General features: G+C 50.4%; 1 protein-coding gene across 1 annotated transcript in view; it reads left to right on the plus strand.

Annotated features, from left to right (window-relative positions):
* The window catches only part of LOC133339020 (tyrosine-protein kinase Mer-like), a 71,370-nt gene extending 49,231 nt beyond the window's left edge, over window positions 1-22,139 (plus strand). Inside the window, exons 12-20 of the mRNA XM_061547154.1 lie at window positions 582-677; window positions 2,201-2,287; window positions 4,017-4,108; window position 4,689; window positions 7,454-7,575; window positions 8,753-8,862; window positions 9,507-9,666; window positions 15,541-15,677; window positions 19,438-22,139. Coding sequence (XP_061403138.1) covers window positions 582-677; window positions 2,201-2,287; window positions 4,017-4,108; window position 4,689; window positions 7,454-7,575; window positions 8,753-8,862; window positions 9,507-9,666; window positions 15,541-15,677; window positions 19,438-19,948 — 1,316 coding nt within the window. The 3' untranslated portion in view covers window positions 19,949-22,139. The remainder of the gene's footprint in view (window positions 1-581; window positions 678-2,200; window positions 2,288-4,016; window positions 4,109-4,688; window positions 4,690-7,453; window positions 7,576-8,752; window positions 8,863-9,506; window positions 9,667-15,540; window positions 15,678-19,437) is intronic.
* Window positions 22,140-25,634: the final 3,495 nt, after the last annotated feature.

Raw genomic sequence — 25,634 nt, forward strand, 5'->3', positions numbered from 1 at the left:
ATGAAATTAAAATTAATAAAATTTAATTTCATTTTTTTTTACCTACGTGACTTTACCGAAAGAACTAAGAGTATGAATCCTTGCAGTCACGAAAGCTTCAAATCTAGAATCAATAACAACCAACCAATCACGCCACTAAACAGTTTCTCCCGCCATACAAATTCCGAAATGAAATGTTTTCACTTTGACAGCACAGCTACTCTCTCGGGTCGTTCTTGTAAATGAGACGATCACGAGTTCTCACCCACTTCAACAACATTTTAAATAATAACAACGATGTGCGACAGCGCAATTGGAACACGGTTGATTCTGGAACAATATCAGAAGGAACATTTAACTGAACCTGTCCCTCTCTCTCTCCCTCCATCTCTTCCGTCTCTCCCTCTCTGTGTGTGTGTGTCTCTCTGTCTCTCTGTATGTGTGTCTGTGTGTGTCTCTCTGTCTCTGTCTCTCTGTATGTGTCTCTCTGTGTGTGTCTCTCTGTGTGTGTCTCTCTGTCTCTCTGTCTCTGTGTCTCTGTGTCTCTGTCTCTCTGCCTCTCTGTCTCTCTGTCCCTCTCGGCTGGTCCCTCTGCTGTGCAGTCACGAGCCTCGGCGTGAGCGAGGAACTCAAGGTGAAGCTCAAGGAGGTGATGCTGGAGAGGAGGCAGCTGGCACTGGGGAAGGTCATTGGCGAAGGTGAGGCCTCGCGAGTGAGGGGCAGGGGCGGGGGGGGACGCTTGGTGAGGGGTTGTCCGTGGAGACGAGGGTTGGTCCGTGGCTGGTTTCTCGAAAAATAGACGGTCACTGCATCATCATGCATCTGCAGCCGTCTGGAACGCTCTCTTCCTTCCAATATTAGGAAGCCACTCATTTCATTAAATCAGTTGGCTATATACGGTGCGAAATAAGTTCAACACATATACATACACCACGTGCTTTGCCTGTAGCTACAGTTCACCAACTGGTGGCGTAGCCATCGAGAGTACAGGCAGTACAACTGTGCCCAGGGCAGGTTATTACCAGGGGGTGCTAGGGCATGATAAGTCCAGGGGGTGCTAGCGCAGGATAAGTCCAGGCACCTGGCTGTCAAAGAGGAGCACAGTGATACATCAAGCGGAATGATACAGGAACGCGGCGGCGTACCCTCAGTTATTCATCCCACCATCTCACTGCACGGCGTGTGTAGTAGTAGTAGTAGCGGTACATCGTAACTCGCCAAACTTCACCGTTACTACATTAAATATGGGGAAATTGATCTCGCTGAATGCGTTTTTCGCTTCAAGTGGCGCGTTTCCAGAACGCATCCCCTACCGCGTTCAACGAATACTCACTGTGCGTATGAATCACAGCACATCACTGGCGCGAATTATTTATTTATTAATCACCAGATACGTGCCACGTAGAAAGTGAAGATGGCGTGCCGCCACCCTCTGCGAGAAAAAGCGCGTTTCGTATCCCGCGTTGGCTTTCGTTTTCACGGATAAAACGGGTCGCACTGCTACCGTAAAACGATCGTCAGAAATTGCATCCTCTTCTTGGGATCAGGGGGAGGGGTGGGATGTGTTGTGGTGGCGGGGGGGGGAAGTATGAGTGAGTGGTATCTTTTGGCAGCTGAGATGTTTAAAAATAACTTCATTTCCCCTTCCACGACTGGTGGGAAATGATGGGTAGAGGGAGAATTTTTGAGCATCTATGAGCTCGGCGAAGCTTGTTTTTGTTTTAAAGTTGAAATGTTTGAATTGGAAGCGCACGCTTTGTTTTTGTAGAATTCATACCAGGAAACCCAGCCTCTGAAATCCCAGGGTCTTCTCGGAAAAAAAAGGTCTGGGGAGTGGTGTGAAAGTTACTGCTCGTGTTTGAGAAGACATTTGACTCGTGACGCTACTTCCATTTGTGTAATACAAATTAATTAATTAATTAGACAAATATTATAATTAATAATACAACATCTGTGACGATTATTTGAACTGGTCCTGGGCCTCACCTAGGTCGACTAGGCCTCAAATCAGTACCTGGTGCGATGTGTAAATCATCGCCGCTGGTGAGACAAAGGCGGTCGGGCGTGATGCCGGCCACCCACCCACCCCCTCGTGCGTCGTGCTGCTACTCGCTAGAACAGCACTTGCCCCAATCAGTCTGTTAGGAGGTTACACTGGGGGGACCTTTGTCTTTGTTTCCTCCCCCCCCTAACACCACGACGTGGCCCTCCCTCTCCCCAGGCGAGTTCGGCTCGGTGATCGAGGGCCGCCTCGTGAGGGAGGGGGCCAGCAGCGAGGGCACCAAGGTGGCCGTCAAGACCATGAAATGTACGCACGCATGCACGCACGCACACACGCACGGATGCATGCACACACGCACGAATTTACACACGCACATTTTTACATGCGCACGCATTTCCGCACGCGCACGCATTTCTCCGTACGCACGCATGTGCACACGCATGCATTTTCACGTGCACACACACACACACGTGCAAACGCAACTCCACGCACACGCGTACACACGCATTTCCAAGCACGTACGCATTTCCACGCACGCACGTGCACACGCATTTCCACGTGCACACGCATTTCCACGTACACACGCATTTCCACGTACACACGTGCACACACATTTCCACGTACACACGCATTTCCACGCACACACGTACACGCACATTTCCACGTACACACGCATTTCCATGCACGCACGTGCACATGCATTTCCACGCACACACGTGCACACGCATTTCCACGCATGCACGTACACACACATTTCCACGCGCGCACATATGCACGCCTTTACCCGAGCCCTGCCTGCAAATCACGGCGCGTTTCCCCATTTCCTGCAGGAGTGTCTGTTTCAGATTAAAACAGTCGCACAGAAAGAAGGAAAAAACATAACAACTTTCCCCCTCCGCCTGCCTTTGGGGTGTGTGAGTGGCGCAGAGGTGGGAGCGAGCGGTTTACAGTGGAGTGGTGAGCAGCGTGGTTGCCGTGTGACTCTGGTGCCAGCGATTAAACGGCGGTCCTGGTCCTCGGTGTAGAGAGTAGGTTGTGAGTCGCTCTGCTGCTGCTGCCTCGGAGGGTTCCACCGTCAGCTGTTAGTGCAGGGGGACGACCAAAAGCAGGCGACCTTGTAGTTGACCCCGCTGGCGACAGGAAGCCAGCGAAGGGAGCGGATACCGTGAGAGACGGCGGCAGTTTAGGGGAGGCCTTAAAAGTCCGGCGCTGGATAAATCACTGCCGCTGATGAATGTATACTGGTGCGATTTTCGCCCAAACTTGATTTAGCAGTTGGGGGAAAATCCCATGGTCTATGACCTCTGAGCGCAGCTGAGAGCCTGCCTGCACAAGTAACTGCCGGAGGGTTTGTCCTATTTTTATTTTCTACCTTTTAAATCTCAAAATAAGACAGTTGAGATGCATGAAACGTCGTAATATTTGGCGACGGCAAAAAATGCACGACAGCGTGGCGCTGAAGTCGCTTCGTTAGCGGCGCTCGTGAGACCAATCCTGGCGCCGGCTTGTGGCCACTTCGCTTCGTTACCTCGCGATGAGTGAGACGTGACGGCTCCATTTGAAACAAGGCCGCCATTCTCCCCCCCCCCCCTCACCGCCGCCACGTGCACATCACCCCGATTACCAACCACTCCACCGGCTTTCCTCTGCAATCCCAGATTAATTGCAAGGTCGCACACGCTCACCTCACCGTCTGCCTGACTGCCTACGTCTCTCCGCTCCCACCTCACTCTGCTCCCCTCCACACACACACACACACTGCCTCCTTCTGTGTGTATCTGTGTGTGTGTGCCTGTTGAGCGGTGATATAACGGTCAGCAAGCTCTGTCACGGCTAATATCAGTTGCCTTAAATGAATGAGCGCCTTGTTGGTGTGTGAACATCAGCGCTGCGGGGACAGAGGTGGCCTGATGATGTCGCTGGCCACCCCCTTACGTGCTGGGCTGGAAACTTCATAGGTGCTACTCACTAACAGCGCTTGCTTCAAAAGTTTGTTAAGGCTACACGGGGGATCTTTGTTGTTTTTTTTTTGCAGTGGACATTTGCTCCCGGAACGAGATGGAGGAGTTTCTGAGCGAGGCGGTCTGCATGAATGAATTTGATCACCCCAATGTCCTGGGTCTATTGGTAAGGATGCATCTGTGGATTCTACACATATGACTACTATAAACAATGTTTTTATTTTATGGCTGCTGCTGATTGATGATGATGATGATGATGAAAAAAACAGGTAGAGTGTGTCATTATAAGAACCACGAGACATGACGATGGCTCGGGAAGGCCTTTATACAGCAGTGGATCGCTTCTGACCAATGATCACAATGACGATGATGATGGCTACAACAATAAAACGAAGATGGATAAATCACGATCGTTCGATAAAGCAAAGTTTTTACTCCAGCGATAGCTCTAAGTGGCGGACGACGCTGGTCGTCTGTTTGTATTTGGCCCGGGAAAAAAAAAAGCAAAGCACAAAAGCCCGGCGAGCATTCCGTCCCAGGAGGTCCGGGGAGAGCCGTGGGAACTCCTGGGCGCCTTGCAGCGTTCCAGCGTGAAGCAACCAGGCTGCTGCGCAACGTGGGAATGTGACTGCGATCCATCGCGGGGCCACGGGCCTGAGAAAATAGTTGCTCATCCCGTGAGCCCGCCCACCAGCCCGCCCACCGACTCGCCCGCTCGCTCGCCCGCTCGCCCGGGGTACGGGGAGGGTACTGGCCCCGGGGCCGTGAACCGAGCTCCCACGTTAAGCCCTGATTGTACGTACGTACACGTGCGTTGAACCTCTTTCACACCGTCTGTAGCCAACCGTGCTAATCGGAGAGGTGCCGTCCCCTCTCACCTCGCGTCTCCGCATGCCGAAGGCACGTTTCAAACGTGCTCCGCTCGTCCCTAGTTTACACAATGTATGCACGTGGCTGTCATACCTTGTGAAACATCAGAGCCACACAGAGCGCTGCGTTGTTTACTGGCAAGCACAGGGGCTTGTTCAGGCCATTAACCAAGCGTCCCACGTTAAGGCCCCGATTGCACGTGTATGTACACGAGTGTTGAACGTCGTTCGCACCGTACGCAGCCAACCGTGCTACAATTATAAGAGGTTGTGAACAATTGCCAGGTTCCGCCCGGTAATCACGTGAGGTTTGAGCCGTCCAGGGCTCGCGGCCCGGTGAGTGTTGCCCCCAGGGGGCGGTCCCCTTCGTGAAGGGAACCGCTCGCTTTTATCCGTGCTGCCCGCGAAACCGGTCATGTTTTTGTAAAAGAAAAAGATCTGTAACAATAATTAAGGAAGAAACGGAATATTTCGCAACTCCGATTATCACGGTTGGCTACGCACTCCGCGAAAGAAGTTCAACATACATACAGTGTATAACGGCAACGGTTTCCGATGTTTAGCTCCCTCCGTTTTTAGAAGGAAGCTTCCAGGTACGTGGAGCGAAACTTCGGACACGGTGCCGATCAACGCGCGGTAGAACCCGAAAACAAAATCGGACAGGATTCTAGATTTGAAGCTTTCGTGACTGCAAGGATTCATACTCTTAGGTTTTTTCGGTAAAGTCACGTAGGTAAAAAATAATTAAAATAAAATAATAGTAAATGAAAATAAATCAATTAAATCACGACTTGTGTTGCCTCCAAAACGTCGTGATTTAATTGATTAATATTTATTTATTATTATTTTATTTAAATTATTTTTTATCTAACGTGACTTTACCGAAAGAACCTAAGAGTACATCGGACAGGACTTGCATGCTGTCCATTGACTGACAGGAAACGAGCGTTGAAATACGTACTAAGTAATTATTTAAATTGTGATGCTGCTGCTGCTGCTGCGTTGGCAGTGACCGCACAAACACAAATAAAACAGCATGACACATTTGTCAACAGCGCTGTGGCCCTAAAAGGTACAACTATGTACATAAAATAAATATAACATTTCTTCACTGCAGTCTGGAGGGTAGGGGGAGGGGACGGTGTGGGAGGACGGGGGGGGGGGGGGCGGCAGGGGGGGGAGGGGGCTGAACCCAGGGATCCTTGTGGCTCACGGATCCGTGGGCATCCGTGTCCTGTGCCTTAGTGGTGATGCTGGACCGCAAGTGGGCCATCCCTGCGCCGTAAGTTCCCCCGGTTGCCCAGCGGCTTTGGGAAATGTTGCGTTCAAGTCATCAGAGAGCAGCTGTTGCACACTTCCTTTTGGCATCAGACATATGAGTGAAACGTAGGCCGATCCTTTACGTAACGCGCGACCACCGTCATCCTGTTCATCACAGTTGTCCTTACCGTTAGTGTCGTCATCATCATCCTCGCAATGTTTTGTAAGAGCAGAACGTTTTGGTGTCGGGCAATGGAGTGAAACGTGGGCCGATCCTTTACGTAACGCGCGACCACCGTCATCCTGTTCATCGCAGTTGTCCTTACCGTTAGTGTCGTCATCATCGTCCTCGTCGCTTATTGTAACGGATATTTATTTACATGTTTTGGTAATTCCCCACCCCACCCCCTCCACCCCTACTGCCTCCAATGCATTGTGTTCTTGTTGGCTTTGTGTCATGAGGCGAAGAATCCATTGAGACATCTCGCAGAGCGCTGCATTGCCCCGCCCCCTGTGTTAGAGAATGACCGTGGGAAGGGATTTTTCACCGAACCTTTCACTCAATTTTTGTTCCTTTACGCTGCAGGCATCGTGCTTTCCCACACACTCTGCTATGAGGTTTGACAGTTGACCGTTGAACCGAAATGTTTAATTCTCAGAGCTGTACATTTTGCTAACTTAGGCGAAAAATCCAAATTGCCGATAGTGGAGGTTTTTTTTCTGTTTGATTCATTGGTGACCAGGCTGACACCAAAAACTCCCCACATTTGAGAATCCAGTTAAATCAAGGTTGAGACCTGTGGATTCTGTGGGTCTCTATGTGAGTCTATGGAACTCTATGTGAGTCTATGAGTGTCTATGTGAGTCATTGGTGACCAGGCTGACACTAACAATTCACCGCACTTGAGGACCCAATGGACTCATGGGCGGCTAAAACCAGGAGTTCAAACCCAGGATTCTCATTGGTGGCAGCTCGGTGCTCTGACCTCTGACCTTTGTCTTCCCAAGCCACCTTAACAATAGTTTCAGGAGGCACCATGTAACCAAACAGGTCACACTGCAGCTCGTTCATTTCACATAGTAGCAAGGCACGATGGGAGGACCAATCCTCTGGTCGCGAACAGCGGCGCTGGCTCGGCGCACAGAACTCCGAGCCATTCGTCCTCCTCGATCATCCTCGGCGTCGCTGTCGATTAACTCGCTTATTTACTCAAACCACGGCACGGCAACAAAATCTAAGAAACAAATCGAACCGCCAACCGCTGGATTGCAAGTCCAGTGCGCTGCTGACCCTTACATGGGGATACCACCATCAAACAAAATCGGAGCCCCAAAATCCTCATCTGGTATCTGACGCGACGCGTGTGGTGCCCGCCCGGCAGGAGTGTGCATGGAGATGTCCCAGCAGCACCGCATGCCGCGTCCGATGGTCGTCATCCCGTTCATGCAGCACGGGGACCTGCACAGTTTCCTGCTGCGCTCCCGCATCAGCAACCAGCCCACGGTGAGGCTCTGCCACTCGCCGCTCGCCACCACTCGCGCGCGCCCGTCGTCCAGGGAAGCCCCGTTTAGTTCCCCGCCGACCACGCTACGCTATACGCCACTGCGGCCGCACGAACCCCCGAGCCCTTGTGGGGGTGGTATAGATGCCGGGAGCGGTGGTATAGCGGTTAGCGCTACGCTGCGCTATGAACCTGACGACCCGGGGTTCGATTCCCACTCACGGCCAACACCAGTGACGATTATCTGAACCGGTCCTGGGCCTCTTCTAGGTCGACTCGGCCTCAAATTAGTACCCAGTGTGGTGTGTAAACATCGCCACTGGGGAGGCAAAGGCGGTCGGGCGTGGTGCTGGCCACCCACCCCCTCGTGTACCGTTCTGGCCTTCATAGGTGCTCGCTAACAGCACTTGCCCCTACAGTCTGTTAAGGCTATACGAGGGATCTTTAGATGCCAGGAGCACGCGGTCTGCCAGGACAGGCTCGCCCAGACCGAGCAGGCCACCCCCTCCCTCCACCTCTACCAGCGAGACGTCTGTGTCGTGAAAAGTTCACCCGCAGCGATGACGACGCCCGCCCGCTCCATCGGATGAATTCTCGCTTCGCTAAAACTTATGTGCGTGCGTACGTTGAGCTTCTGTCGCACCGTGCGGAGCCAACAATGCTCATCGGAGGTGCTGTCCCCCCTCTCGCCTCGCGTCTCTGCGTGCCACAAAGGCACGTTTCATGCGTGCTCGTCCCTAGTTTACACAGACGGTGTACACGTAGCTGTCTATGGCTGGTGAAGCAGCAGAGCCAGGTATGTACGTGTGTTGAACTTCTTTCGCACCGTACGTTATTTACTGGTAAGCACAGGACATATGAATAACCTTGTTCGTTCGCAATTTCTCCCCTCCCCCAATCTCCCCTCTCCCACTTATACCTATGTCATCTACTGGTTTGTCGATCTCTCTCACATCCCCCATCTTTCTCATCTTGTTCCTTCCACCTCCCATCTCTCCCCTCTATCATCTCCCCCCTCTATCATCTCCCATCCCATCCCCTCTGCTTTTTCCCCAATTTCCTCTTTTTTCCTATCATCTCCCTATTCTCTCCCATCCTCCCCTGCTTGACCAACACCAACCCCCCCCCCCCCCCGCGGTGGCTGACCCCTGACCCCTGACCCCCGCCCGTCACGCCCAGCTCGTGCCCCTGGACACGCTCGTCAAGTTCATGGTGGACATCGCGGGCGGCATGGAGTACCTCGCCAGCAAGAACTTCATCCACCGCGACCTCGCCGCTCGCAACTGCATGTGAGTGCGTGCCGTCGTCGTGGCGGATGCGTCACTTCGTCGCCCATCTCATCCAACTTCATCATCGCCCACTTCCCTGTCCTTCATCGCCCACCTCCTCCCTGTCTCCACCATCGCCCACCTCCTCCCTCTCCCTTCACCACCGGCCGTCATCCCTTCTGGCGACGCACCCTGCCCGAGCCCACTCTCCATTTCTGAACAGTCACAGCGAACGATGTCCCACTGATTTAAAGCTTTCGGGACTGCAGGGATTCATCTTCTTGGTTCTTTCGGTAAAGTCACGTCGAACCGTCACAGCACGATAGCTGTATCAAGTAAGAGTAAGAGACTCTTACTTGATACAGCTATCGCGCTGTGACGGTTCCACCTGAAGACGGAAGCTTGTGTTGCCTCCGAAACGTCGTGAGAATTATTTTATGTTTTATTTTTATTATTTTATTATTTCCTTTCTACGTGACTTTACCGAAAGAACCAAGAAGATGTCCCACTGTCGTACTAAACTTTTGCTCATTTTGCTCTCGCATCGTCACCACACCGCACACCCGCCGTTGAACCCTCCCGTTCGCTCTGCTGCCCGCTCGCCCGCCCGCCCGCTCGCCCACCCGCTCGCTCTCGCTCACCCCGTGTCTCCCGCATGGCCGCAGGCTGCACGAGAACATGACTGTGTGCGTCGCCGACTTCGGCCTCTCCAAGAAGATCTACAGCGGCGACTACTACCGGCAGGGCCGAATCGCCAAGATGCCCGTCAAGTGGATCGCGCTCGAGAGTTTGGCCGACCGGCTCTACACGTCCAAGAGCGACGTGGTGCGGAACACACCCACCCACTCATTCACTCACTCGCTCACTCATTCACTCGCTCACTCGTATGCATCCCCAGTATAACCCCAGTGTAGCCTTGAAAGGCTGTTGGGGCAAGGGTGTTTAGAGAGGAGCAGCTATGAAGACCGACACGGCATCATACCCATCCGCCTTTGTGTCCTCAGTGGCATACCAGGTATTAATTTGAGGCTGGGTTGACTCGTATAAACAAGCACATACACAACAACAACAATTGCCGTTCGCCACTAAAACGCCGTGACGTCACCACGACGCTTGAGCCAAGCTAAGTGCACTTTGAGTTCGCGTGAAGTATCGAGGGCTCGCTGGCAGGAGGTCACGTGACACCCAGGTGTCATGGGTTGACTGGGAAGACGAACAGACGCTACCAGCTGCGCTCCCCACTGCGCCAACTCGCGGCGTTTTAAGCCGTCCCAGTGCGCACGGGGGTAGTAGTGGTGAGGGCATCACCGTGCCTGACCGCCTTTGTCTCCCCAACGGCGGCGCTCACAAAGCCGCACCAGGCGCGGTGCTCATTTACGGCCGAGTCGAGCTCGAGTAGCACCAGGACCGCTTCAGATAAACACTCTCTCCACCGGTGTTGGCCTTGCCCCAATATCGAACTCCCCCCCCCCCTCCCCCCACTGCTGTCATCGTATGGACGGGGGCTCCGAGCCGATGGGATCGGTTTCTCACCGGACGGAGGGGGGGGGGAGCCAAGAAGTCCAACTTCCTCTCGCCGGACGCGGAAAAATATCTGCCTACGCTGGCTTCTGGCTGCCCCTCGACGCTCTGCGTAATCGCGTTCTCCATTGCTCAACAGCTGGAAGCATCTGTTGACTTTTTGCACGGAGCGATTGACAGCACAGCAGCGGGATTTTCACTTGCATTTATTGCTACGTTTTCTTGGTTCTTTCGGTAAAGTCGCGTAGAAGGGAAATAATAAAATAATAAAAATAAAACATTATAAAATAATTTTCACGACGTTTCGGCCACAACGCAAGCAGCCGTCCTCAGGTGGAGAACAGGTCTGTCGAGAAGACAGAGTCTGAATGACTCTGAATGACGTCTTCTCGACAGACCTGTTCTCCACCTGAGGACGGCTGCTTGCGTTGTGGCCGAAATGTCGTGAGAATTATTTTATTATGTTTTATTTAAATTATTTTATTATTTCCATTCTACGTGACTTCATTGAAAGAACCAAGAAGATGAATCCCTGCAGTCACGAAAGCTTTAAATCGAAATATTGCTACGTTGTTGCACGTACGTTTGTCGAACCTCTTTTTTATTTTTATTATTTTATTATTTCCCTTCTACGCGACTTTACCGCACGTAGCCAACCCGCGGCTCATGGGAGGGTGCAGCACGTTGTTGTCAGTGCGCTGTGGTTTTGTGCGAGTTTTATATCGGCCCGGTTTTCCGCAAACTGCAGTTCCTCGGACTCCGTTCATCGAGTCTCAAACTTGCAATCATCGGTCCGTACCCAGGTCGCTCTTGCGAATGAAGCTCCATCCTGGCGGTCGTTTTGAGTTCTCACCTGGTTCATAAACTTCACTGGACGCAATCCTTCTGCGTTTTGCAAATTAAGTTGACGCATACCGCCCGCGTCGGATGATTGGTCATCCGTACGTGCCACTGAGTTACAGCTGAAACATGATGGAGATTCATCGACGAGCCATTGACCATTACAGATTTTTATTGTTAGAAATATTTGTTTAAGTTAAAGAGCCATTGCTGTGTCTTCCTCACGCTTGCTTTGCTTTTATTAATTCTAACTGCAGTCGATTCATTCTTCCGTGTCTGCCACTACATCTCCATTCCAGTGCAAATTGCATCGATGCACACTGCACACGAGTGATGTTTGGTTTAAACTGAACAAAAAAAATGACGCTCCTACGAGAACAAGATTTAGGAAAATTCCGCCCGTTTCCTTTTCGTTTCCCTTCCTCCGTGGGAAAACTGTTTGGGAGGGATCTCTTCCACAGCTGTTCGCTGACAACTCGGGGTTACGCACTTTGCTTGCGAGATTTCCAAATGGATTATCCAGCTTGCGACGTGACCGCCGAGAGCACGGTTGGGAATACGTTGGGAAGTAAGGAACCACAAATGTTGGAGGAAATAAAAATAAAATACCACGTGAACATCTGTAGTTCGTTCGCAGTGCACTCGGCCAGGTGTGCTTACTCAGAGTCTGGTGCAGGGTTTGGGAGGGCAGGTCGGAGTTGGGCAGGCGGAGGGGGAGACCTGAACCAAGACACCATCAAGGACAAAGATATCCCGTAGAGCCTCAACTGACCCATGCAATTTTAAAACTAATTTATTTTTGTGTTTAGTTTGTTGCACCTCCGATTAGCACGGTTGGCTATGTACGGTGCGAAAGAAGTTCAACATACATAGATACATACACGCAACCGCATGTGTGCACAAAGACAAAGATTCCCCGTATAGCCTTCAACAGGCTGTTGAGGCGAGTGCTGTTAGTGAGCACCTATTAAGCTTGGCCAGGACGGCACGCGAGCCAGTGGGTGGCCAGCACAATGCAAGGCCGCATTTGTCTCCCCAGTGCTGATGTTTTACACACCTCATTTGAGGCTGAGTCGACTTAGGGGAGGCCCAGGATTTGGTTCACTTATAACAAAGCTGTAATTACACGCACACACCCACGTGCACAGACGCACACACACAAAGATCCCCCCCATAGCCTGAACAGACTGTTGCTGTTAGCGAGCACCTATAAAGGCCGGCACGGCACACGAGGGGGTGGGTGGCAAACACCACGCCCGGCCGCCTTTGTCTCCCTAGCGGCGATGTTTACACACCGCACCAGGTACTTATTTGAGGCTGAGTCGACCTAGGGGAGGCCCAGGACCGGTTTAGACAATCGTCACTGGTGTTTGCCGTGAGCGGGAATCGAACCCGGGTCGCCAGGTTCGTAGCGCAGCGCGCTAACCGCTGCACTACCGCTCCCCACACGCACGCCCACACACACATTCAGTCGGGCACGCACAAGCACGCACAAGCACGCACATGCACGCACATGCACGCACATGCACGCGTTATTCCTTGACGGTCTTGTTCAAGGAATGTGCCCAGAAGTCAAAGTTGGCTGGCAGCTGTGCGCAACTCTGGGTGCAGCACACGTCTGCCTGGTTCTTCCTGATGCCCCACTCCTCTCCACTATCGGGTCCCGTCATCCACGGCTGCTGTAGAGTGATCCAGTGGTCACACAAGCGGCTTGCATGCAAAGCATGTGTTACGGGTGTGTGGGGTGCACACGTAGGGCTGTGTGTGTGTGTAGGCATGTGCGTGTTTGTTATGGGCGCGTGTGGTTAGCGCGCTCCGCTACAAACCCGGCTACCCGAGTCCAACTCCCGCTCATGGCCAACAGCGGTGATGATTATCTGAACTGATCCAGGGCCTGCCCTAGGTCGACTCAGCCGCAAATGAGTACCTGGTGCGGTGTGTAAACATCGCCACTGGGGAGACAAAGTCCGTGGTGTTGGCCACCCACCCTCTCGTGTGCCGTGCCGGCCTTCATAGGTGCCGCTCGCTAACAGCACTTGCACCTACAGTCTTCAAGGCTAAATAAAGGATATTGTTCGTGCGAACAAACACTGTGGTCATGCGATTGTTCGAACATTGAATCGCGTGTGTGCGTGCATGTGTTTGGCTGCCATGGGCATGCTATAGAGCGGGCATGCTCTACATTGTGCACGAATTATATTTTGTCTAGCCATCGAACAAAGGCGGTCACTGCATTGTGCTTTTTCAGATGCGCTTCTGCGGCCGTCTGGAACGCTCTTCCTTCTGATATATATATTCAGTAGCCACTGGAGCTGTGCACTTTAAATCATCATGTAGATTGAAGATGTGTTTCTTTAGAACTGCGTTTTGTGTTCAGTTTCTTGTCCTTCCCCTCCCCCCGCACCTTCGATTAGCACGGTTGGCTACGTACGATGCGTAAGAAGTTCAACATACATACATGCATATTGTAACAGCCACATGTCAACCCACTCGTTTATACGAGTGAATTATTCATATTAATTATTTATCCAGGAAAGCGAAGCTGAAGTCAATTCGGGACTTTCGTGAAGGTCCTGAATTTACTTTTTTATTTTAAGATGTTTTCATTCAATGTACGATTTATGTTGTTATTATTATGACACATGTGGGAGCGCCCAGAGAAAACCCACGCATGCGAGGGGGCAACACGCTATCCCCGTATAAATAGATCAAAGGGATGGCGATTAGCCCACTTGCTGTACTGCCTTCTCCTGGCGAGCCAGTGTACGGCTCCTCCTCAACGACCCACGCGAAGGGAGTTTCACAACATCCGCGCACGTGTGTGTGTGTGTGTGCGTCAACCACTAACCCTCGCTGCCTCCACAGTTGCTGGATTACTAGACCCTCCCCAGTCATGGGAGTTGTTCGAGTAAACTTTACCACGCTGGTCACTGCGGGTTGGTATAGCGGTGGCATAGGCCCGAATGAGATGGGTTTAATCGCCACACATGTTCGCCATGATTTTCGCCAAGATTTTTAGCCATGATTTGAGCCGTGATTTTCGCCAAGATTTTTAGCCATGATTTGAGCCAAGATTTTTGGCCATGATTTGAGCCAAAATTTTCGCCAGGAATTTAACACGGGTAGCTGGGCTCATTTCTCGGTGCCTCTGAGCGCTGCGCCACCGCTCCCCCTGCATTGTATACCGCACGTGGGTGGGGGGGGGAGAGAAAACCCATTCCTATAGCTCAAAAGCCCCCTTTGTGCCGTCTGTCTGCACATGCAAGAATAGGAGCGGGGTTACAACCCCTGCGCCTTTAATTTGACACGGGCGCTCGTTTCAAGGGAGCGGTGAAGGAAAACCGCCGTCTCATTGAGTAAAGAGCACAATCGCTCCCTTTTTTAATCTCATCCGAGACCGGTCTGACCCGTTCGGTGCTCTGTTGATGGGTCCTATAGTTAGCCTGACCCATGTGCTTGGCTAACTTGGGGGTGGGGGTGGAAACGACTCTTCATACCTGGTTATATCCAATACAGGAAGTATTGATCTGAAGTCCATGACAGCGGCCACTTTTGTGATTGATGCGAAGTAAACACACTGCCTGGGTGATTAACGTCACATCGTGTCGTGTCATGGTGGGGGCGGGGAGGGGTGGGGGACGTTGTTTGTCCATACTTCCCCGCGTTGGTCAGTGCGGGTTGGTCAAGGGGAGATTCGCCCACGACCGCTTCGGATATCACTCGCACACTATTAGCAGCAGCCGGGAGTCGAACTTCAGGTCTGTGGGTTCGGAGCGCGTTGCGCAATGCGGCCTTTCTCAATCCATTGCTGGTTGTTGGCCTCCTGGTGGCTTCCCGAGGGCCTTCTCACGCAAATATGGATCATTATGAGGGTCATGTGACCACGTACGTAAGTACCGGTATGTTCAACTTCTTTCCCGCCGTACGTAGCCAACCGTGCTAATCGGAGGTGCGCCATGGTAGTCGGTGTGGATTGGAAAAAGGCGTGGCGCAAAGACGCCGGGAGTACAGCAGCATATAAGTACGGTACAACAATGGATTTTGCCGCACGACCCTCTGCTGACAGCGGAGCGCTTTTGCTGCGTTTCGTCATTCCGCGAATAATAACCCTGCTGTTTCGAAACATAAATTCTGCGATCAGCTACCCAGGTGGCCATCGTTGCCATGCGGTTGGGGCCAATGTCGGCGCATCGTGTTGCTAACGCTGCGCGTTTACTAGGTATATGATGCAAGCCTAAAACGCATTGCGGCGATGGATACACGCGTGATTCTGAATAACGTTGACCGGCGAAGCCGCCCCTAAACGTGCGGAACTCTGTTTCTTGACTGTCGTCGCAGTGGGCGTTTGGCGTGACCATGTGGGAGATCGCGACGCGGGGGCAGATGCCGTACCCCGGCATCGCAAACCACGAGATCTACGACTACCTGCAGCAGGGCCACCGACTCAAGCAGCCGCCAGACTGCCTCGACCAACTGTGAGCGAACAGCAACAGCCGCTAAAATCGCTTTTGACGTCACCACAACACTTGTGCCACTCGAGTTGCGCTTTGAGGCCACGTGAAGTGTCGAGGGCTCGCTGGCGGGAGGTCACGGAACAGACCCAGGTGCCATGGGTTGACTGACCGAGATGACGCACCAACTTTGCTCCCCACTGTGCCAACTTTCTGCATTTTAGCCACCCCAGTACCGCCTCACTCATTGTTGTGAGCGTCGCTCCTCTGCCCACAGTCTCACATGTACACTTCAAAGACTCATTTGGTGAGTCATAGATTCGCACGGAGACACAGGCTCATGTAGAAACCCATTGAGAAACTAAATAATTGCGTTGGCAAGGGCACCATAATCATCATCATCAGTGTTATCTCAGTCAGGACGGGCGTTCACAACGCACGCAGCTTCCCACGAGAATTGGTCACATATATACCAAGACAACGATCCCCCCCTATAGCCTTTGATAGACTCTTGGGCGCAAGTGCTCTTGGCGAGCACATATGGAGGCAGGCACGGCACGCGAGGGGGTGGGTAACCAACACCACGCACGGTCTTCTTTATCTCCCAGTTGCTGATGATTTCCACATTACGACAGGTAATTATCATGTAAGGCTGAGTCGACCTAGGGGAGGCCCGGGAACGGTTCGGATTAATCGTCATCGGTGTTGGCCTTGAGCGAGAATTGAACTCGGATCGCCGGGTTTGTCGCGCGGCGCGCTAACCGCTGAACTACCACTCCCCATACATACACACATACAAAGATCCCTCCTATAGCCTTTGACGGACTTTTGGGGCAAGTGCTGTGAATGAAGGCTGGCACGGCACACGAGGGGGTGGGTGGCCAGCGTGCCACGCCTGGCCTTCTTATTACAGACACGCACAACACACATTAGGTGACGGTCGGGTGGAGGGCAATAGCGCCTGGCAGAGTGCACAGCAGAGGTCGCAATCAGGTACCCGATACCCGTACCCTACCCGATGGCCGGGTACGGGTGCGACCTCTGGTGCACAGGTGGTCAATTCCAGTTCACCCACCCATCCCTGCATGCCCCCCTCCCCTGGCCCTGCTGGGGAGGGGGCAGTACAAATCCCGTGCGTGTGGCGCCACCTGGTGGTACAAAGCGGCCGGTACATCTGCACCGGACAATAAGGGCGGCCATTTTTTGCTTTGTTTCGGCTTTGTTTGGCTTTGTTTGGCTTTGTTTTGGCCAGGAAAGCCTCGATCACCAAATTTCGTGACATTTTCGGCAGTCTGGGTTGGATGATTGTCGTGTATAATCCCAAGTGGAGTATGTTTTTCAAATTTCGAAGCTGTGGACTCTTCGACATTGGAAAAACATTATAGGGACTCCTACTTATGAACATTTGACTTATGAACTGTTAGAGATACGAACAAACCTGCCCGTATGTCCAGTTGCCTTTTCGGACCGAGAGTCGTAAGTTCAACCGCCGCACAATAGATGGCGGTGATGGCGTCTACATCTGCAGAACGTGAAGAACCAGTGGCATCTACATCTGCAGAACGTGAAGAACCAGTGGCATCTACATCTGCAGAACGTGAAGAACCAGTGGCATCTACATCTGCAGAACGTGAAGAACCTTGTGGCATCTACATCTGCAGAACGTGAAGAACCAGTGGCATCTACATCTGCAGAACGTGAAGAACCAGTGGCATCTACATCTACAGGAGATTATACAACTTTTGAAGCCATACCCCGTGTTCCGTGTACACGCCGTACAACACGTTTGTAATCGACAGGAGTAAAATTGGACTTGCGAACAAAATCGACTTACGAACAGACCCGGAACTCATTCGTAAGCAGAATAGTCCCTATATTATAATTGATTAATAGATAGTTTCTTAATTCAATTGTTTGAATAAAATAAATTAGCTTACAATTTGCATGCACCCTGGACGCACACCTTGAAAGGGATTTTCCATCTCAACGTATCGGTCCGAGTGAAATATTTCAAATAATAAAACAGTTTCCACTCTCTAGGCTCAAAACACATTCGAAGTGCAGATGGTGGATATCGAATGCAACATAATATGATCACATTCACATTTAATTTGGAAAATTGTAAATATTACACTCTAATGTGCATGTATCAATGCTCGTATGTATGTTGAACTTCTTTCGCACCGCACGTAGTCAACCCTACCAATCAGACGTGTGGAAATGCTTGCAGACTATTGCATAAAACCCTGAAATAATCATACTAGTTTACAGCCCCTTCGTCAATCCACTGCTGGATGAAAGCCTCCTCTTGACGTGCCAGCCGTGGGTGTTGGTGAGGCCACCGCTCACCACCGATGACAACCTATGGGCAGGAATCAAACTTTTAAGGTTGTTTGGTTCAGAGCGTGGTGCACGAACCCACTGTGCCACCGCTCCGCTTCACCCACACACATACATGCATGCATACCCCGCCGGAGAAACTACAGTGCCGCTAATTGGAAACATCGCACGCCACGGGAAAGAATTGTTACTCCTCGGTGCCACGTAGGCGTTGCGGCTTCGAAGCCCCAAAGCCCCCTACGGTCGTCACTCCACCACCCCGACTCGTTTCCTTTGGGTTGTGCTAATGGCACAGGGCCTCTAGGTGGGTGTGTCTGTCTGTCTCTCTAGCAGCAGCAGCAGCAGCGTTTAGCGCGCTGCGCTACCAACCTGGCGACCCGAGTATCGTTCCCGCTCACGGCCATGAACACCAGTGACGATGATCTGAATGGGTTCTGGGCCTCCCCTAGGTCGACTCAGACTTAAATGAGTGCGGGGTGCGAGTGTGTAGTCGACATCGCCACGAGTGAGAAAAAGGCGGCCAGGGCGTGGTGCTGGTGGCCACCCATCCGCTCGTGTGCTGTGCCGGCCTTCATAGGTGCTCGCTCACAGCACTTGCCCCAAAAGTCTGTTGTGACTATACAGCGGAGATTTTCTTCCTTTGTCTCTCTCTATGAAATCGACGTGCCCCCTGTTTCGGTGCAAGAAGCATATTGATGCCGCCGAATCGGTCCACATCGTATTGTGTTGAGGATTTGTAAGAAACCAAATGATCGGCGCGGTTGGCCACATACGCTGCAAAGGAAGATCAACATACGTACATCACGTCCATCATTAAGTGGTTGCAGGAGACAGTACAGCAAGTGCTGTTATTTGTTCCAAAGTGACTGAATACTCCCTCGTGAGTTTCCTTTTATTCCAGACATTCTTGCTGCCTCCCACACATCAACAGAAATGTTCAGAGAAAGCACCCCCCCCTCCACCCCTTGCTCCCCCACTTTTTTTAAAGGAGGATCTCAATTTAGGAAAACCTGGCCGGTTCCTTATATAAGTGCTTTTGCATGTGTTTGGAAAACCAAAGTGGCAAGCACCATACTCTGAAACTCTCCCCACGACGAATGTCCGTGAGTGCACACACGCCCACAATGTACGGCCCCTCATGTCGCAGCGGTTAACGTGCTGTGCCACAAACCCGGCGACCCCAGTTCCATTCTCGTGGTGGATATCTGAACCGGTCCTGGGTCTCCCCTATGTCAAACTCAGCCTTGAACGAGTACCTGGTGCGGTGTGTCATAAACATCAACACCGGGAAGAAAAATTCGGCGCGGTGTGCAGTAGTGTTGGCCACGCCGCACCACTTTGTCCATCGTGCTGGCCTTGAATAGGCGCTCGCTGCCGACGGCACCTTCACCATCGGTCCTTGCGTGGTGACACACGGGAGCTCTCCGTCTTTTGTGTGCCGCAGGTACGACCTGATGTACGGCTGCTGGCACCTGGACCCGACGCAGCGTCCCAGCTTCACGTCGCTGCGGTACGAGCTGGAGAAGATCGCCAAGTCCCTCCCGGAGGAGCTCTACGTCAACGCGGACCAACTCGACAGGGGCCGAGCCTCCGCCGCCACCGGATTCTTCTCGGAGCTCGGAGCCTGCGGCGGCGGCGGCGGCGGCAGCTGCATCGGTGGCGCCAGGGCCGTGTGGTGCGCCGCGGATAAGGACCACGGCGCCGGCGGTGACGCGGCGGCGGCAACGGTGGCGGCCGCGTTTGGGGACCTCGACGATTGCGGCGACGATGGCGGCGCCGCGGGATGCTGCCGGCCCGTGGCCTCGTGCGCGACGGTGCACTGCGAGGGCGCCGGCGATTGCGCGGAGGCGGAGAGTCGCTACGTTGTGCCGCCGTCCGCCGCCGCCAACGGTCCCGGCGAGGCGCAGGCTTCCGAGCGAGACCCGGCGGCCACCGTCCTCGACAAGGCGGTGTGATGACCACGGAGTGCAGTAGCGTGGTCGTGGCGCGGGGGGCGGGGGGCCCACCGGGTGCGAGGAATGAGATGAGGGGCAGGGGTGGCACCTGAACCTGCCCGGACACCCCCCACTTTCTGCGTTTCTCGGCGACCCGGGACCCTCTGGCCTGTGGGCCCGGGTGGCAGTTGCACCGCCTTCACACTCGATTTGCTACTTCTCCGTGCCGGAAATGACAGACGCGAGGGTCTGTGGGACAAACAAGTTCATGCGTTTGCAGCTGTTACATGCCACGCATGACGTCGGTCTGTTTGGACGCTGAAGCTTCACCGCATGCGGGGAGAGAGTGACTTACACCTCGCATTGAAGCTGACGACTTGGGGTAGTGCCATCGGGTGTTATTTTTGTTGAAACGAGCAAGGGAAATGAATAAAGGTGGCAAAACAAGATCAACAGAGGATGTGAGAGTCTGTGCGTTAAGCCCAATGTCGGTCTCTCCTACCGTTGCCTTTCATACTCTTACAGGTAAACTGCAAATTACGCTCTTGTTGGCACTGTCTAATGTCTGATAGCGAAACGTCAGACATCGTGTAAAAAACAGCACCACGGTACAACCTGAAAACACATCGGAGGGTTGTGCACGGCAACACAAGCGTGGATACTTGCGCAGCTGTGTGTGGCGTACTGTTGCTTGCGAAACGCTTGCGTTGCCTCAAACTGCATGCTGTCTGTCAACGGTTTTGTTTCTGTGCGTGTGGGTCGTTGCGCAAGCATTATATTATATCCATGGGAGGTAACGTCCTCTACAGCACAAGATGAAGGAACTCCGCTCCGATCGTTTGAGATGAACTTCAGATTCCATGGAGCGTTCGTTGTCAGAGGGAGCGCGAATCAACAAAGTCCACGAAAGAATCACAAATTTAAAGTGCATCGGTGGAATTGTCGCTTTATGTAAAAAATAACTGCCCGACTTCATGTAATATTTCATCACGTTCGGTAATTGTTGCAGAAATTTGTGTCGCCTACAAAACAAATTTATATGCAGCTTTCACAGTAATTACCGATAGATTTTATCTAACCACATCAATCATCGGTTATTAAAAAGTCATTCTTGATTCTCTTAAACCCTGCTTTGTACAATCAGTCACGGGGTTTTTTTAAATCTTATCTTTATTTAGTATGTACGTGTAATTTTGTATGATTCTTGTAACCAAACTTTGCACAATGTAACATTGCCAGTGTATACCTTTCAACCACTACAGTGAGGTGGTCTGCATTTTGCACTAATATAGACGTTCATGTAATGCCCTCATTGTAATGTTCGTGTATCAGAAAATAGTCTTTTCAGAATGTTGTAGAAATATTTGACCAATTACTGCCTGAGACCCAAAGGGCTACAGGCTATGAACAATATGAAGTAATAATTAAACGAATTTACATCCAGAATAGGGTGGAGCAGTGGTTCGTACATTTCACCAGGAAAAACCATCAACCTAAGTTTGAGTCCCAGACACAGCTAACAGCAGTGGCGAGTGATGACCCGAACCGATCCTGGTTCCCACTCCCCTGATCCCTTAACCAACTCGCACCGACCAGCATAGCTTTGGGGCGGCCTTAATCAAGCAGTGGATAAATCATGGCTGATACGATGACGTACATCTTGCCACGTGTCATATGTTGGCATTTCAATGAGACCTTCGGAAACACAGCCACCTATGTAGTTCTTATGTTGGTCAAATAAATGATAATTTCTAAATATTTTTTTTATTTCAATAATTATTTACCTGGGAAAAGCCCCTTGTGTGTACTGGTTTTTTTTTCAGGGAGGTCTTTTCCAGGAGAATTTGGCCAAATCCATTTTTTAAAATTGAGTTTTATTTTTATATGGAAGAAAATTCAGGCTGCCCACAGAAAATCCCTTGCATAATAAGAGGATAACCTTTAAACCCCTGCACATCTGTATTTAAGAATGTACTTCATGACAAGCTGTTACAGGTTGCTGTTTGTGATATAGTGAAAATTAAATGTATAATCTTTGTAAAAAAAATCTTTTGGTACGTAAGATTATCCAACGTGATTTGTAAATACAACGTTGTACTAACAGCCAATGCTTTGTCATGGATTTAGAACTCAATTGTTTATAACCGTCAACTCTTGACATTTTTTACATGAAATTTTGTACACGTGAAAAATAAAGAATAAATCAAATGTTGCTACTGCGTATTTTGTTGTATTCCCCGAAAAAACACGCTTCGAAATTAGACTTTTTTTTAGTTTCAAGATTTGGCTATCCGATTATTACTGTACTTTTTTTCGGTGATGCTGCTGCATTAGAATCAGAAAATATATTTATACTGGAGGAATCTGGTGAGCTATTAAGCTCTATTTCACAGATGTCCACTAGTGGCGGGTAATAACGTTACAATAACAAACAATAAAAAAACACGAAAGGAGTGCAAAGGTAAACAAATTGCTTTAAAATTGTATAAAAATAAACTATGTTTGTATCTTACAAGGTAAAGCCCATTGAGCTATTAGCTTATTTTTCAGAAGCGACCCGGCCACAAATGATATCTCAACAAAGTAGATTATCAAGTGGAAATATATAAACAATGCACCCCAAAGGGCATGTAACATAGAGATATAATATTTTAAAAAATACAACACAATCGCCAATAACACTGTCTTAAGAAGAATATATGTAAGGTGACGTTTCAGGCAATAGCTCTTCTGCATAGCACATATAGATTTTTCGATTTAAAGCTTTCGTGACTACAGGGATTCATATTCGTGGTTCTTTTGGTAAAGTCACGTAGAAGGGAATAATAAAATAATAAAAATATAACATCAAATAAAATTCTGAAAATGACAGTGAGAATTTTATTTTATTATGTGAATTTTTTATTATTTTATTATTTCCCTTCTACGTGACTTTACCGAAAGAACCAAGAATATGAAGCATCAATAGAGAGTCCAGAGAGAGCTAGAGAGAGAGTGGATTGCACTATAATAATTACATTTTCAATTATGTCCTGATGAATAGTCTGAAATCTGCTCGTGAATAGTTACTCACTAGACGTACCCTGCACTAATTAAACTTATATTGCAGTACTACATCAACTCATTTGTTTTAAAAGTAAAATTGTCAACAGTCCAGAGGCTGGCCGCCAGTGCCAGCAAGACCTTCTCTGCTGGCCTAGAAATTGTCAGAATCAGAACTTTTTCATAATTTAATATATTTTTTCTTGAATGCTATATGTATTTTACAAAGTTCGTTCCCATCAGTCTATTAACGTCATTTCATTGCTACTCTCTCCCTCGGTTGCGCTGCTTCCAGTGCAGCTCATATATAAATGAGAGCGTTTATCCAATCGGATTTTCCACCTGTGCCGTCTCCGTCTCTCCGGGTGAAAAATCTACCCCGAGGGCCTTCAGAATGTCGAGTGAATCCCCTCTGCTGTTGAAGCAAATGGGGACGATGTTGTTGATTGTCATCCTTTAACCAATCAGATGTCAAGTTTGCCATGTTGGGCGTATTCTTGGACACGCCGGAGCCTTCTCGCTGGCCAAGCCGGCGACGTTCGCATTTTTCGCGTGGCGTGATCGGAGAGCCATTTAGCTAACTGAAGTAAAACTCGCTTCAGCACGTAACGTAGCATCATCTAAGATTTATTAAAATTTTCTTTCGTGACGTTCAGATTTTTAGATGTAGTGCTTTAGATTTTTTTTTGTGGGGAAGCCTGTTGAATCCATCCTGATTGTGTTGTTTGTGTTTTACGGCATTTTTGCTTGCTTGGTGGTCGTATGAGTAAATGTTGTGAGTTTGTTTTTATTTCTTTGGTAATGACATTGATTTGGGCTACGCGATGTCTATTTGTGATGCAGCATCCTGTCATACCGCGTGTAACAGCGGTACATCCTTGATGGTTTTCAGTCACCATGTATTCATGTCTCTGCAATTAGTGTATTGTAACTCTCATAGGTGTTGAGCCTCGTGTTAAATCACTTTACTCCACTCGATAAAGGTTACTGTCACCGTGAATATGGGGTGGTTACGTCAAATGACAAAAGCCGAGAGCCCTCGTGTCACGGTGAGGTTATTCGAAGGCGGTTTCATTGCGGGAGGATAGCCCTGAAGTCCGAGGTGTAAAATACACGGCCCGCTCAACACAATCATTCTCGATTTAAAGCTTTCGTGACTGCAGGGATTCATCTTCTTGGTTCTTTCGGTAAAGTCATCACGTAGACGCTGTCTCCCCGACAGACCTGATCTTCACCTGAGGACGGCTGCTTGCGTTGTGGCCGAAACGTCGTGAGAATTATTTTATTATGTTGTATTTTATTATTTCCATTCTACGTGACTTTACCGAAAGAACCAAGAAGAACAATCATTCTCATTCGCAAGTTTGGAGCGATTTATTCTTTCAGCGCACGTGCAGGAGGCGGATTTTGCCATTGCCAGGTCTGCCGTGCGGGGATGTCGGCATGTGGAGGAGACTTTATCCAGCGGTGAACAAGATCACGGCCGTTGATGATGTGCCAGTTCATATGCTGTTCTGTTAAGCTAATGGCGCAAACGAGACGGGCAAAAGTGAGACTTAAAAAAAACAAAGAAGAACAATCGTTAATATGCAAACGGTGCTTATGTAAGGCTTTCCTAACTACGCGTGCTCAGTGTTTGTGTGGAGCGCCGCGCTACAAAAACGCTCACGGCCAACATCAGTGACGAGTGTGTGAGCCGGTCCTGGGCCTCCCCATAGGTCTACTCAGCCTCAAATGAATGCCCGGTGCGGTGTCTTTATCATCGCCACTGGGGAGACAAAGGCGGCCGGGCGTGGTTGCTTGGCACAACACCGCCTCGCGTTCACCGTGTCGACCTTCATAGGTGCTCGCTGCCAGCACTTGCCCCAACAGTCTGTGAAGGCTACGGGGTGCGGGATCTTTGTCTTTGCTATTTAATTCGCTTCGACATTTGTGACGATGTGTAACGAGGGTGGGGGGGGGGGTGAGAAATGTGACGTCACATCAAAATGCGCAACTTTAAATAAATATAGAATTGTTATAACAACACTAATTGTTATAACAACACTCATACAACATCAGAGTGCAGCGCCACATTAAATACGCACTACAATGACAATAGTTGAAAGCGATTTGAAGCATGTTTATTTTCAAAATGGAAATATGGTTTTGGGGGGGGGGGGGAGCAGAGCAGAGCTTTGTGGCGTCATATTTGAGGGGGGGGGTCTGACTTTTTGTGACGCCGTGTGACGAGGGGGGGGGTCAAAAATCGTCCAAAATCGCGTGACGTCATTTATGGACGGCCCCTAAACCATAATCGCGAACGTCATCCCCGCAACAGCGGCGGCTTTTGTGTGGCCATCGAACAAAGGACGGTGGCCACTGCATCAGATGCGCTTCCTGTGGCCGTCTGGAACGTTCTCTTCGTTTGCAATGCCAGGACGCCACTGGAGCTATGTGCACTTTTAAATAATCGTCCGGAATGAAATGTAACTTCTTTAGAACTGCGTGTTGTGTTTAGTTTGTTGTGTTCCCCCCGCAACTTCGATTGGCAACGGTTGGCTACGTACGGTGCGAAAGAAGTTCTACACACATGCGTATCAAGATTTGAATGGGGTAGGTTCCTTACAATAAACACACTGTGCTTGAAGAAGGGCTATTGCCCGAAACGTCGTCATTTGCAAAA

This window comes from Lethenteron reissneri, chromosome 8 (genome assembly GCF_015708825.2).
Source record: "Lethenteron reissneri isolate LAM-NWPU_2019-01 chromosome 8, ASM1570882v1, whole genome shotgun sequence".
In the NCBI taxonomy this organism is placed as follows: domain Eukaryota; kingdom Metazoa; phylum Chordata; class Hyperoartia; order Petromyzontiformes; family Petromyzontidae; genus Lethenteron; species Lethenteron reissneri.